The sequence below is a fragment of the Neofelis nebulosa genome, chromosome 12 (assembly GCF_028018385.1).
Source record: "Neofelis nebulosa isolate mNeoNeb1 chromosome 12, mNeoNeb1.pri, whole genome shotgun sequence".
Classification (NCBI taxonomy): Eukaryota; Metazoa; Chordata; class Mammalia; order Carnivora; family Felidae; genus Neofelis; species Neofelis nebulosa.
Genome location: NC_080793.1, coordinates 35,491,276 through 35,506,551, shown reverse-complemented (window position 1 = coordinate 35,506,551; position 15,276 = coordinate 35,491,276). Strand labels below are relative to the sequence as shown.

General features: G+C 40.8%; 1 protein-coding gene and 1 long non-coding RNA gene across 3 annotated transcripts in view; one reads left to right on the top strand and one right to left on the bottom strand.

Annotated features, from left to right (window-relative positions):
• Nucleotides 1–1,642: 1,642 nt before the first annotated feature.
• On the bottom strand, nucleotides 1,643–4,701 carry LOC131491663 (uncharacterized). The gene is made up of 2 exons (XR_009251584.1): nucleotides 4,265–4,701; nucleotides 1,643–4,107 (listed from the first exon to the last, which is right to left on the bottom strand). It is a non-coding gene; the product is annotated as an uncharacterized LOC131491663 (long non-coding RNA).
• Nucleotides 4,698–15,276, top strand: part of DCAF10 (DDB1 and CUL4 associated factor 10) — a 41,520-nt gene continuing 30,941 nt past the window's right edge. For both annotated transcript variants that reach the window (XM_058694872.1, XM_058694871.1), the window contains exon 1: nucleotides 4,698–5,271. In XM_058694872.1, coding sequence (XP_058550855.1) covers nucleotides 4,742–5,271 — 530 coding nt within the window. In that variant the 5' untranslated portion in view covers nucleotides 4,698–4,741. The remainder of the gene's footprint in view (nucleotides 5,272–15,276) is intronic.

The window sequence follows — 15,276 nt, the reverse complement described above, 5'->3', positions numbered from 1 at the left end:
CCTGGTACAGGATCTCCTCAAAGAACCCAGTGCTCTCTGACCAGGTTGGTGCCCACCTCCCCTATGCCAGTTTCAGGGCTTCTTCATACCTAAGGAAAGGGAAAGATCCATGCCACTATATGGTGCAGGGAATGCCCCCCGCCTCCCAGCTCTTCTCGTTGCTTGAGTTCCCTTCCAGTCCCATCACTGTGCCCATCTGCTCCTGTGTATGCATGACATTTGGGACTAGGGGTTAGCTGTGCCCCAATTTTGTGCCAGACCTGGTCCTGGATACATGGCATACATTCTCTCAAATGCACACAGCTCCCCCTCAAAGTTGAGCCTTATTATAACCATTTTATCCTTGAGGTTCAGAGCTGTAACTTAATATGGGGCATGCAACTAGAAGATGGCAGAGTCCATTTTCAAAGCTTGAGCTCTTTCTGCGACATGATACTGTTTGCATTTGCCAGTGTGAATTTAGTCTAGCCACTAATTATTCCTAACGGGTCCAAAACAGCTTCTTACATTTTCATTTATTTCTTGCTTCTGGCCCAAGCCTACGCCTGTCTGCCTTTCATTTCTAGAACTGCCTCCATCTTCTCTTTCCCACCAAGACTGGTTGTGAAATTGGTCTCAATCCCCCAGCCAACAGCTTACTATCTCTTTCATCCAAACTCAGGACCTTTGGGTATCAGAGATCATGCTAATTCTTCCCAGAGAAATGGACCAAGGGTAAAGGCACGGCAAACATGGGTTTTTTGTAAACCAAGCTTACAAAGTCCTACTGATCCCTATAGTGAAACTCCTGATCCTCTGTGCCGGGAAACAGAAACATCTGTTCTCTGTATTTATTCTTCAGGTTGAAGGTCATCAGTCTTCCTACCCCCCAACATACCCTCCTGATCCCACCTTGCAAACTGTTCTTGAAGGGCCTTTGTTGCCATCCTGAAGATAACTTCAGGACAGGTACATCCTCTTCCTTTTGCCCTGCTGAGAGCCTCCTGCCTAGTTGCCAGACTCTTGTTCTTTCAAGATCATTCTCTAGGCATTGCTTCCCTAGTGTCCATAAAGTATGCTGTCACACCATGGTTTGCTGCATTATTCTTCTATTTTTAGGTGTTTAGTAGTTTTCAGTGTTATGCCTGAGAAAGGGCAATGATTATAAGTATAATTTTTGGAATCAAATACACTTGGAGTCAGATCCTAGTTCTGCCACTTTCCAACTGTGTGACCTTGGGGAAGTCAATTTACCTCTCTGAACTTTAGTTTCTTTGCCAATAAAATGGGACGATAATAAAAATACTACTTCCTAGGATTTTTATAAGAAGTAAGATAATATTGGGGTGCCTGGGTGAGTCAGTCAGTTAAGCATCCAACTTTGGCTCAGGTCATGATCTCACAGTTGGGCTCTGCTGGCCCCACGTTGGGCTCTGCTGACAGCTCAGAGCTTGGAGCCTGCTTTGGATTCTGTGTCTCCCTCTCTCTCTGCCCCTCCCCTGCTCACACTTTGTTTCTCTCTCAAAAATAAACATTAAAAAAGAAGAAGAAATAAGATAATATGAAGCACTGAGCACATTCTTAGCACATAGTAATTGCTAAGTGTCAGCTATTAATTTTGCAAATATTGCATCTTGTTTGGGATTAATTGGAGACAAAGGGATAATAATCTGAGCTTCACTTTACTCATATGAAAAAGTTGGGATTTGGGGTCCTTATGTACTCAGAGTCTCTGAGTCTTGGTTCTCAGATTTTTGATGCCATAGTGTTTAGAGGAGAAAGAGGAGGTGCTCGTAGTTGGAGTGAGCAAAGAAGACTTCTTGGCAAAGGTGGTGCTGAGCCAGAGTTTCAGGTCTGCATTCCACTGGACTTGATCAAGTTTAGCTGGAAAGTTTATTTTGGTCTGACTTTGTCCCTTTACTCTAACCTAGGATTTTTTTCATTTTGTTAGGCCCTTTGTTTTATTGGCTATACTGGGATGAACAGAGATTCTGCTTCTGTGTATTTTCTTGCACGTCTGTGTGAACTGGAGAAAGTCTGATCTCCCTGCTCGGGAAAAGGCAATGCTGGAGTTTGCACTTGCTATTTCCCGAGCTGATGATATAACAGATGACCATTTCAAAATGCTTGAGGTACAAGGCTTCAATCGAGAAGATGCCTGGGATATAGCTTCCATTTCAGCTTTTTTTTTTTGCCATGTCCAGTTGCCTTGCTCATTTTGTCAGTCTTGCCCCCAACAAATAATTCTATCTGATGGGCAGAACCAATGATGTCAAAGACATCAGGAGTGAACTTGCTGCTCCAAAAGTATAACAGCCTAAACAGAAAGATCCGTATTTCGGGCACATTGCATTATAACACATCCCTTAGGAAGTAATTTTTTAAAAACATCTAGTCAGTGGATAGGGAAGAAAGTAAATGAATTTGCTCCCGGCCTGCTTAATGAGATAGAGCCTAAGTGTTGGGGGTGTCCAGGGGTGTGTGATACCTGGGCGTAGAGGAAACGTTTGTTAATTTCGGAAACCTTTGGAAACCTTTGCCAGTTGTTTCCTTGTGTTGTGATCTAAAAGGAACATCAGGGGAAAGAAGTTCATAGGATACTTTAGGCATTTCTGATGAACTGGTATCTGTGATGTTGAGCAGTTGGAGTTGAAAATTTTTTAGCACTTGAAAATAGTGTCTAGACCAATAGAAATTGGTCTGTATAGACTGATTTGCAGCCATTTTCCTTGTTAACATGACATGGTTGTATTTAAAGGCTCTCAAAGGCAGTGGGTAAACAGGACAGGCACAGTTAATCTATCTTTAGTAGCTTCTCAGTTAACTTCTTTAGTACCTTCTCAGGTAACTTCCAGTAATTTTTTTTTCTACTTATGAGTTGTAAAATCATGGTCATCTCAACAGAATTGTAGTCCTTATGTAATTTATTCTTATTTTAGGTTTTAGTAAAAATTATTTGGGATAAGTGAGGACTCTCATTTTAAGAAGAAGCATAAGAAAGAAAAGGAAAAAAGCAAACCCTGGCATTACTGAATGACTTGTTCTGTGTGTTATAGCCACCGTTGCCTTTTTTGGCTATCTTCTCAAGAATCATTCTCATTATCTAACAGAGATAACATACAAACCTACAAAATATTTTCTTCTCATTTGGCTTCTCTAGATTCTCTAAATTGTTAGTGAACATTTCTTAATCAGTTTTGGGACTATAGTGTGTTAATTCTGATTTGCCTGAACTGTGAAATCTGATTATCTTGAGGCAGCACAAAATTTCATTGCAGAACTTATATTTTTCTGTTGGAACTGTATTTTAAATACCTTGGAATATGTAACCTTTTAAAACTGTTCTATTTTACCTATAAAAAAACATTAATAATATTGGTAAATGGTCAGTGTTTTGTAGACCGTAAAATTTTAGCCATTGACCATAACTTAGGGGTCAAGCAGAGGGCCTCTGTTATTTGTTGCAGCCAAATGTTGGGGGTCATTAAGGGACATAATTTATTAATCACAAAATAGACCTTTACCTACCCCTTCTGCTCTGTGTGGGCAACATGGAGAGTATCTCCAGAGGAATGGCTGCTATGATCTCTGAACTCAAGACGCTTGCTTCTTGCCCTGTTTTCAATCACCTCATGGACAGGAGAGCTGAATAACTACTAACTTTCCTGGTTGGAGGACTTGCTGAATGTTCAGCTCTCCAAATCTCATTCCCTTATACTGGAGATCCTTCAGATCTGTCCTCACAGGATAGCTCTTCCTACAAAGATCCTCCAGGTTTATCCTCAGTCATCAATTGTGTGCTTTCTACAACACAGCTCTCAATCAAGAGTTGTCAGTACCTAGAAGAGTTGTCAGTTCTTTTATCTACCTTTCCTTGTACCTCAAGCTTTCTTTTATTGAACTCTCCTTCCCTCCTGAAGAAATACTGCAGTTCCTGTTAACTCTTTTTTACAAAGGAGTAGTATATATTGATCTTTAACAGCAATGGTGAAGGGTCTTGCATCTGTAATGCTGTCTGTGCCCTGGCACGTGTAAGCAGGATTGACCACAGGTTCTGTTGCTTGTAAGGTTGATTTGATTCAGGTCTCCAGCTCCAATCAGTGACTCTTGCTGGATATACGCTCCTTCCTGAGGAGAGGAAGACATTGGTCTTGATAAACTCCTGACCTACTGGGCAGTAGCTGGGAGTTAGGCAGATATTCAGGGCACCAGTAGGCCCCCTTTTCCAGGCCCCCGTTTTCCAGGACCTGGGCTTTTAGCGCCAATAGTGAACCTGAGTACTTACTCTGAGTCCGAGTAGGCAGTACGCCATGCGACTCAGTATGTGGGACCTGCACACAATATGGTAATTTCTTCCCCTTGTGACCTTATCATAAAGTGAGGATAACAATACATCATCATAGTCCACCCCTTTGGCCATTTAGGCCCAGTCATCCCTGGTCACGATGATTGACAACTACAGATTGACTCTGTCGCACGCGGTACCCTGATGCTAACACTGCCCCATATAGCTAGGATCCTGGGCATCCTCATTTGCGCTCAAACACAGCTAGTCGTTCCCAACCACCGTCCCTTCGGGGCTAAAACACCCGCCGTCGGCTGTGTCCCCACTTTCGCGGTCCCCAACGGATGATGGCCAGGAGCAGCACGTGTTTCCCAGCCGGCGGGGTTAGGCCGTCGCACGCCGGAAGTGGCGGTGGGATCGGTGAGGTGTCGGCCGGTGGGGCAGCGGCCCGGGAGTGGGGGGGTGGGCGCGTCGGTCATGTTTACCTTCGGGCCCGGTAGTCCGGGAGGGGATGGGACGGCCGGAACCGGGACTGAGGAGCCGGCATCCCATGCGGGGCAGGCAACGGCAGCGAGGCCGCTCCCTTCCCCGCCCGCGCCGCCGCAGCCCGGGGCTGACGCAGCCCCTCCCCCGTCGCCCTCCCGGAGCCCTCGCCGTCCCGGCGTCCCCTCGCTGCCCCCGGCCGCACACGCCGGGGAGCTCGAGCCTCACGCAGCTCCGGACTCCTCTGCAGCTTCCACCCAGGGAGAGCCGTCACCGCCCTCCCCGGCGCGCCGGCGACCCGGGCCCGACTGCAGGGCGGGGGGCCGGGGCCGCCACGGCCTCGGTGCCCGGCTGTTCGGGTGGCTGAGAGAACGCAGTCTGGGCCGCGGGCTGTTCGTGGACCCGGCGCGGGACAATTTCCGCACCATGACTAATCTCTATGGTTCCATCCATCCCGCGGACTCGGTGTACCTCAGCACCCGTACCCACGGCGCGGTCTTCAACCTCGAGTACTCCCCCGACGGGTAAGCGAGGCCCCTCGGAGGGCGGGTGCCGGCCTCCGCCTGCTTCTGCCTCCCGTTTGCGGGCGCCGGGGGTTCGGGGTCACCGGCCCGCAGGCCCCTTCCCCCGGCACTTTGTGAAGTGCCCTGTGGCTGTTGGAGGTCTCCCCCCAGCCCTTGGAGGTGGGCAGGCCCAGGACTCCTGTGTGCTCCTCGGGACTCGGCGCGGTGGGGCTAGAGCCCGGCCAGAGCCCGCTTCTCTGGTACGCAGTACGTGCCTGGCAGATAACGTGTGCGGTAAAGGCTCCTTGTTTCCCTGTCATCCGGCCTTGCATTTTTCTCCTCGAAGCTTCTGACGAGGGTAGGGAGCCTGCAGGTTCCACGAACTCTGCGCCTGACTTGCCCTGAGGGGACAAGGGTACGTTCCTTGGCTCCGGGAGGATACTAAGACGACGAGGCGGCCGAGTGGTGTCTTACGATGTGGGGCATTTGTGAAGTTCCCAGGCTAGACTGGATGCTTCTGTTAAGGGTATCCAGCCTTTTTCCTGGCAGAGTAAATATTTCATGTTTGGCCTCAGTTTGCTTTGGGTTTTGGGGAATTTTCAAAATAACGGGTATTTTTAAAACTTTGGTGAGTACACAAACGAGTTCAACAAGCAACAAAGGAAAAACTTGACCCACAGTTCTACCCTGAGAGGACATAGTTAATTTAACTCTTACCCGATCAAGGCCTCTGGATTCCTAGTCATTTGCTTAGCTGCTTCTTTATTCATTCTCTCATTCAGCAAATATTTGTTGAGCACTTGCTATGTTCCAGATGCAGAAGTTGCGGTGGTGAGCAAAAGCAGCTAATGGGACCACTTTTATTACGCTTGGGACATACTAGTTCAACCACATATTAATGACCATACTAAATAATTCATAATATATATTTATAAATTGGATAAAAGCCTGAGGGAACCTGTTGTATACTAGGGTGTTTGAGGTTTCTGGAAGAAATAACATTTGACCAAGAACAGAAAAATGAGTAGAAGATGAACTAGCCAAGGTAAGATGGGGGAGGGCAGAGACACATTTCGGATAGAGGAAATGGTATGTTAAAGGACCTATGGTTGGAGGATCAGTTTGTCATGCTAGTGAAGCCGAAAGATGATAGCTTAACAAAGCAAAATCTTTTGCTAAAGAAAAACCTGAAATACGCTAACAAAGGAGAAAAGTAGCAGACTCTGAAATCTCATGGTGAGGAGGCACACCATATTCCATTTCACTGATGTGGGTGCTTCTTCCTAATTATGCTTGATGCTAGGATCTCTGGGGGTTTTTACTAACAGCAGTTGGGTGGAACCTATAGCAATGAATGTGCACCTGAATACAGGGAAGAGAGGAGAAACTATTGCTGAAGTTTATTCACGGAACTGCCTTTCCCCACTCCTCTTTCCATCCAAGCCCTATTCCTAAAGCTCCTCCTAAAATACCAATAATCTGTTCCTCATAAACATTTGGTTCCTTTCTTCTCCATACCCCAACTTCTTTCTTCCCACCCCCCTACCTATTCTGTCAGGCTTTCAGAAATAGCTGTTTCTACTCTCTGGAAGTGGGATTTTAGGTTCAGGTGACGGGTAGAACGAATTATGAAGGAGTTCCCATTGCCAGTGCTATTAGAATGAGGAATATATTACTGATAGTTATGTTTGAATATGGACAATAGTGTCCCATACAGACATTTTTTTAAAAAGTAGTTAGGTATTCTGATACTTAAAATAATTCAGCACTGTTTAATTTGCAGTTGACATATACTCATTCTAGAAGACCTAGGCAATAAATGAGCAAAAAGAAGCTAAACAGCAGTTATAATTGCAGAGATTGAATGGCTAGCCAAGGAATTTTTTTCTTTGTATATGGTTATCTACCTATTTTAAAAGGTTTTATTTATTTGTTTAAGTAATCTCAACGTGGGGCTCAAACTCAGGACCTCGAGATCAAGAGTCACATGCTCTTCCAACTGAGCCATCCAGGTGCCCCTGTATATGTTTATTTTAATATAAACATGGAGTCATTTTGTTGCCTGCTTTTTTTCATAGTATATTGTGAATTACTTATGTTAATATATTTCTACAGCATTCTTTAAAATTTTTCATTTATTTAAATAAAACCTGTATAAATAAAATTTTTAGATTTATGTCCTCATGATAATTCCCTAGAATGAGCCAAAGGTTATGAAGATTTTGGATACCTATTATCAAATTGCCCTCTGTGAAGATTTTACTAATTCTCATTCCTGTTGCCTGAAATACTCCATTGAAAGTACCTGTCTCTGCGTACTGTTGCCAACATTGCACATTGCTGTTCTTTTCTGTGTCAAGGTAATAGGTGAAAATAGTTAAGTGTTTTAATTTTTTAGTATTCTTACTATACCTACTAATATGCTCCAGATTTTCATAGGACTTAAAATAATTTTACAGAAAAATGACATCTGTGTTAAAGGAGATAATTTCTCATAACCCTCAGTTGGATGGGTTAAATCAGCTTACTAGGTACATTGCCACTGTCACTTATAAGGACTTCTTAGTACAGACAAGGAGAGGTGACACAGGAAGTAAGAATTAAAATTATGAATTTAATAGAGACCAGACAAGAGAGAATTTGGCACTAAAAAAGAAATGTAAAGGATACATGGAGTAGAGGTAATTTCTAAAGAATTCCAAAAATGTTGTACAATAACACCTCCTAGGATGACATTTTGAAAAATGAAATTTGATAATGTTGATAGATAACAATATGTGTGACTGCTGTAGGGAGAATTAGTGTATTGGAAAACAGAAGTGAAGAAATTATCTAAAATGGAGACAGGAAAGATGCGGAGATTGAAAATATTAAGGAGGTTAGTGACATGTTGCATAGAGAGAAAAGGCATAGTATATATTTGGTAAGCTCCTGAAGAAAATGAGACAGATAATGGGGCAAAAAAACAACAACACCCATTTGAAGAGATAATAGCTGAGAACTTTCCAGAACTGAAGAAAGTCACCAGACCATGATTTAAGATGCCCTGCAGACCCCAAATAGGAATCCTTTCTAGACATACAGGGACTCCAGGACAACAAATGGAAAATCTTAAAAGCTAGAGAAAAAATACCTTCAAAGGATTAATTATGAGAGTGATAGTCAATTAGTCATCAATAATAGTGTAAATCAGGGGCGCCTGGATAGCTCAGTCGGTTGAACATCCGACTTAGCTCAGGTCACGATCTCATGGTCCATGAGTTCGAGGCCCGCGTCGGGCTCTGCTGACAGCTGAGAGCCTGGAGCCTGTTTCAGATTCTGTGTCTCCCTCTCTCTCTGCCCCTCCCCTGTTCATGCTCTGTCTCTCTCTCTCTGTCAAAAATAAATAAACAAAAAAAATATTTAAAATAATAGTGTAAATCAGAGGACAGTGGTGATTATTTTCAGTATGCTGGGGGAAAAAAAATTTCCAATCTAGATGTCTATACCCAATAAAGATGGGGATCTTCATTTTTGTCAAGAACAAAGATGAAGTAAATACATACACAAGCAAAGCTCAGTGAGTTTGCCACCAGACCTTCAATAATGAAGTTTGAAGTTCAAAGAGAAGAGTTTTCAACAGGAAGATCTGAGATGGTAGAAAGAATGAAGAATAAAGAAAGGAAATATGCATGTGAAACTAAATATAACTTTGGGGCGCCTGGGTGGCGCAGTCGGTTAAGCGTCCGACTTCAGCCAGGTCACGATCTCGCGGTCCGTGAGTTCGAGCCCCGCGTCGGGCTCTGGGCTGATGGCTCGGAGCCTGGAGCCTGTTTCCGATTCTGTGTCTCCCTCTCTCTCTCTGCCCCTCCCCCGTTCATGCTGTGTCTCTCTCTGTCCCAAAAATAAATTAAAAAAAAAAAAGAAACTAAATATAACTTCAATTTTGTCTTTTGGAATTAACAAAGATGGAACTAAAATTGAAAAAAAACCAGTAACAAATTAGGAAGGAATGTTCTCAATGTTTCCTTGAGGGAGAATTTAACATCATAACTTTAGGTTTTAATATTTGCATATTAAAATCTGCAAGTTAAACAGTAAAATACAAGAAAGAATATATTATTTCCAGACTAGTAGAGGAAAAAATATGGAATGAGAAAGAAATACTTCAAAAAAAGACAAGAAAGGGAAAAAAAAAGTAGAAAAGGTATAATAAATAGAAAGCACAGGGATGCCTGGGTGGCATAGTCGGTTAAGCGTCCGACTTCGTCTCAGGTCATGATCTCACAGTCTGAGTTCGAACCCCACATTGGGCTGTGTGGGACAACTCAGAGCCTGAAGCCTGCTTTGGATTCTGTGTCTCCTTCTCTTTCTTCTCTTCCCCCACTCATGCTCTGTCTCTCTCTCTCTCAAAAATAAATAAACGTTAAAATTTTTTTTAAAAAGAAGGGGTGCCTGGGTGGCTCAGTCGGTTAAGCATCCAACTTTGGCTCAGGTTATAATCTTGCGGTTCATGAGTTCGAGCACTGCATCGGGCTGATAGCTCATAGCCTGGAGGCTGCTCTGGATTCTGTGTCTCCCTCGCTCTGCCCTTCTGCTAGCACTCTCTGTCTTAAAAATAAACGTTAAAAAAAGAAAGCACAAAGAACGGCTGGAAAAAAAAAAAAAAAGAAAGCACAAAGAATGGCTGAAAATAAATCCAAATATTACTAATTATAATAAGTATAATAGTACTTAATATGTTCAAAAGGATAGACAAAAGTAAATCAAACACATTCTAAACAAAAGCTAGTGAGCTATATTAATATACAAACTATGCTTTAAGGCAAAATTACTAGAGATGGAGGTCATGCTGATAAAAGCTCAATTCACGTGGAAAATAAAACAGCTCTAAACTTGGATGAGTCTTTTAGGTTTAAAATATATGTATCAAGTTTATCATGAAGAAAGATTTTAATGTACACTATAGTATATACTTCAGCTATGCAGACACAAACATAAGATCAAAACACCACTTAAAATCTTGCTTTAAAGGGCAGTATGCCGTGTCCAGGCCTGATAATCAGTACACATTGGTTCAGCTGTACCAGTTGTAAAAATATTCATATATGTCCACAGTGGTTGAATAGTTACTGCCCAAACCCATTGAGTACCTTCCATGGGACCTCCTAGAATAACCCATTATATAACAACTACAGAGTTAAGAGCTGGCACAGCAAGCTACCAACAAGCATCTCACTGGAGAGCTGCAGCATCAGTTCAAAGTGCTCCTTATCCATGCCAGATACCCTTCCCCACACAAAAAAAATCCATAGGCAAATGCCCAGTGACCGTTTAGCTTCCCTTAGTGTGGGGCTGCCTGCCTTTCTCAGGCACTTTCCCAGCCATTCTCACATAGTCATTTGTGAGAACTGCAGCCTCCGGGGAGATCCAGAGAGATGAACAAGTCAGTCAGACGAGTACTAGCACTACTGCAGGCACCATCCAGACATATTAACTCTCTTGGCATAGTGTGCACTCCATGACAGAACAGAATCCACAGCAGATGAATGAGGCCTCTAGGGATGGTTTATGGATGTCATTACTCCAGGGATGCAGATCCCTAATTTTATTCCTACTGAATTTCACCATTATTTAGTGGGCTAAGTTTGCTAAAATCCACTGAATACCTGCCTACCATGGGCATCAGTAAACACTCATTTTATTAATGAAACTGACCACCAACATAAATCTCAGGAACATTTAACTGAGGAAACTGAGAAGCAGAAAGGTCATTAAACAAAGGATTTGTACCCTGGCTTATTATGCTTTTAACTGCTATATTATATTGTCATCTGGACTAAAGGATCATAATTAAACATGATATATCAACAGATTCTTTTTGTGGCTTAGTTATTAACATAATTGTATACATATTTAATACACAAAATTAACAACAAGCATAAGTGCTAAAAATTTTTAATATACTTACTTCAGCAAAAGCTAAAAAGAGGATGTAGCCCGATAATTCTGTTGATGTTAAGTAATTTTTTTATTACTTATGAAGATTACAAGTTACTTAATGACTACCTATTTAATGTGGACATTTTTGGAGGGGCTTTATGTAATTCTTTATGCCAATTCATGGTGCAGACAACGGCATCTGGGTCAAAGAAAAGATTATGGCTAATATTTCCAAAAATTAACAAATGATGGAAATTACTAGAATAATATGACAAACAACTTAATTAGAACTATCACTTGGGAAGAGTTTTTATAATTTATAGGTTAGTTTATGTTTAAAATGTTGAAAAATTTTTATTCATGTTTATATTACTATTGAATGTTTAACATTTTTAAATATCACACTTGGCTATATGTAACAGCTGCCTCCTGCATTTTTTTTTTCCCAAACACACAAGGAAGATTTATAAAATTTTCACTTACAAGGCCACATTTTAAAAGATTATCAAAGAAGTTACAGTATATCAGTACAGTGTGATCACTAGAAATCTATAACAAAAAGATAACTAGGAAAACCTCAAGTGTTTTCAAGTGAAGAAACATTTATAAATAGCATATGGGCCAAAAAAGAAATGATAGTGGACATTAGAAATATTTAGCACTGAATGATAAAGAAAGTACCACATCTCAAAACTTGTAAGATACAAGTAAAACAGTACTTACTAGGAAAATAATAGTCATTAATAAACTGGAAAGGAAGACAAGTAAAAATGAGCTAAGTATCTATCTCAAGAAAGAATAGTGAAATTATGTGCAAATAATAGCAAAGTAAGCAAAGAAAGGAGAAGGAAGGAAATAGAGTAACAGAGTGGAACTGGTGAACTTTTTAAAATTCAGTAGAAATACTCACCAGAGAAAATCTTACCTTTGAAAAGACAAATAAAAATGAAAAACACTCATATCGATTAAGAGAATGCCCAAGCAAACAATATTCAGAATGAAAAGGGGTGACATAACTTCAGATGCAAGAGGTAGAGATTATAGCTTTCCAGAAGAAGTAGAGTAGGTGGTTTGGCCCAACCCTTCAACAGAGAATAATTAGAAAAGCTAGAAAAAATATAAATATTTAGTGTAAGATATAAAAATTTGTGTTTGAAGGAATTAGAGAAATAAGGTAATAAGTAAATTGCAGGGCCAAGATCTGTGAAAGGAAGAGAAGCCAGAAATGTGAGCCCACAGCTTTAGCCAAATGAGTTAAATAAGCTCTACGGTAGAAATCAAAGGTTTAGAAAATAAAATAATGTAAATCACTACATTAACATATTGAAGGAAAAACCTAGGATAATTTCAGTAAGTGTTGGAAAACTTTTATGCAGTTGAACATATATCAATGAAAAAAACAGCTAATTTGGAGTAGAAGAAAATTTCTTAATCCAATAACAAATCTATCCCCCACAAAAGAAAAACAAACAAAAAAACTCTACAGCAAACATTGTACTTAATGATGAAACAGTGAATGTATTCTTGAAGATCAGGATTGAGAGGCATGCCTGCTATAGTAACGTTTCTATTTAACATTATACCGAAAGTTCTAGCCAGTGCAGCAAGGAAAAATATTAAAAAAGAACAAAGCATTTGCTTGTAGATGATATGATTATCGACAAGGAAAACCTAAAGTAACCTACGGGTAAAGTATTAAAATAGCAAGATTAATGGATAAATTATTTTAAAATCAATTGCATTTCTGTACACCAACAACAAAGCAAAATTTAAAAAAGAATATTTACAAAAGTATGAAAAAAATGGTCAAGTACCCACGAATAAATCTAAGAAAAGATAGGTATGACCCATATGGAGAAAAATCTCCATGGTAAATGGAAATACACCATGTTCATGGATTGAAAGACTCCATATTATAAAGATTTCAATTCTATGTAAACTTTTATATAGATTTATTATAATCTGAAAATCCATAGCTGGACTTGTGTGTGTGTGTACATAACTTGATAAGTTGATTTGAAATGTATAAGGATGTTTAAAGGCCCAAGAATTGCTAAGATACTCTTGCTAAGAAAATCTTGAATATGTGGGAAGGTGTATATGTTACTGATGGATGATTCAATACTGAATGATACAAATTCCACTGAATTAATTTGGAAAGTCAGTGCATCCTAGTAAAAATACTAACAAGGTTTTTTAGTAGGACCTGACATGCTATATTTAAAAATCCTCAGTTGGTTAAGCGTCCTACTGTTGATTTCAGTTTGGGTCATGATCTCACATTTCATGAGCTGTCATCATGGAGCCTGCTTTTGATTCTCTCTCTGCCTCTCCTTCACTTGTGCACAGGCTGTCTTGCTCTCTCAAAATAAATAAATTAATTTTAAAAAAAGCAATGAGGAGATCTTGCTTTACCACATAGAAACCATTTAGAAATCGTAATAATGTGGTGGTATTGCATAGAATGGGGTGTAGAATCCAGAAACAAAACGTATATATGATAAAGATCACGTTTCAAACCAATGAGAAAAGTGTAGGCTTTGATATTGGGACAATTGATGTGCATTTTAAAAAGTTACAAGTCATGCCATGTACAAAAATTATTTGTAATAAAACAAAACAATGAGTATCAGTTTTATAGATATCTTACAGTGTTTAAGGTAAAGACTCTCCAAGAATCAGCGATTCGTTTACTTTTATGCACAAAAAGGAGTAAAGTTCATTCTGTGACTCTTCTGAATAACAACAAAAAATGGCTAGCTTTAAAATTATGGATATTAATTTGAATATTTTTACTCATGTTGATCAACCAGCACAAAAATCCTGAAGTCCAGATATTTCAAAAAAGGTTTTGCCAGGGAGCCTAGTTGGCTCAGTTGGTTAAGCATCCAACTTCCACTCAGGTCATGATCTCACGGCTTGTGGGTTTGAGCCCTGTGTCAGGCTCTGTGCTGACAGCTCAGAGCCTGGGGGCTGCTTTGGATTCTATGTCTCCCTCTCTCTCTCTGCCCCTCCCCTGCTTGTGCTCTGTCTGGCTCTCTCAAAATGAACAGACATTAAAATTTTTTTAAAAAGCGTTCCTACGGACACCCTTTAAAGGACAATTTCATGATTACTAAATATGGAAAAGATTTCAATGTAGATTTTTTCCCTCTCCTACTTTATCTAAAAAGTTTGTTCTAAATAGAAAATTTTGGGGGCACCTTGGTGGCTCAGTCAGTTAAGCGTCCGACTTCGGCTCAGGTCATGATCTCGCGGTTCATGAGTTCAAGCCCCGCGTCGGGCTCTGTGCTGACAGCTCGGAGCCTGGAGCCTGTTTCGGATTCTGTCTCCCTCTCTCTCTCTGACCCTCCCCCGTTCATGCTCTGTCTCTCTGTCTCAAAAATAAATAAACATTAAATAAATAAATAAATAAATAAATAAATAAATAAATAAATAAATAGAAAGAAAGAAAGAAAGAAAATTTTGGCTATTTAAAATTGTCTTGGGGCGCCTGGGTGGCGCAGTCGGTTAAGCGTCCGACTTCAGCCAGGTCACGATCTCGCGGTCCGTGAGTTTGAGCCCCGCGTCAGGCTCTGGGCTGATGGCTCGGAGCCTGGAGCCTGTTTCCGATTCTGTGTCTCCCTCTCTCTCTGCCCCTCCCCCGTTCATGCTCTGTCTCTCTCTGTCCCAAAAATAAATAAAAAATGTTGAAAAAAAAAAAATTAAAAAAAAAAAATAAATAAAATTGTCTTGGGGGTACACCTGGGTGGCTCAGTCAGTTGAGTGTCTGACTCTTGATTTTGCCTCAGGTCATGATCCCAGGATTATGGGATCAGGCCCCACATCTGGCTCCATGCTGAGCATGGAGCCTGCTTGAGGTTCTGTCTTTCTTTCTGCCCCTCTCTCCTGCTCAAGCATGTGTGTTCTCTCTCTCTCAAATAAAATTTTTTTTTTTTTTTAATTAAAATTCTGTCTTGGGGCATTCTGGTGGCTTAGTCGGTAGAACATGTGGCTCTTGATCTCAGGATTGTAAGTTCAAGCCCCATGTTGGGTGCAGAGATTACTTTAAAAAATTAAAAACATTTTTATTTTATGTATTTTCATGTTAAGTGTGTACAAATT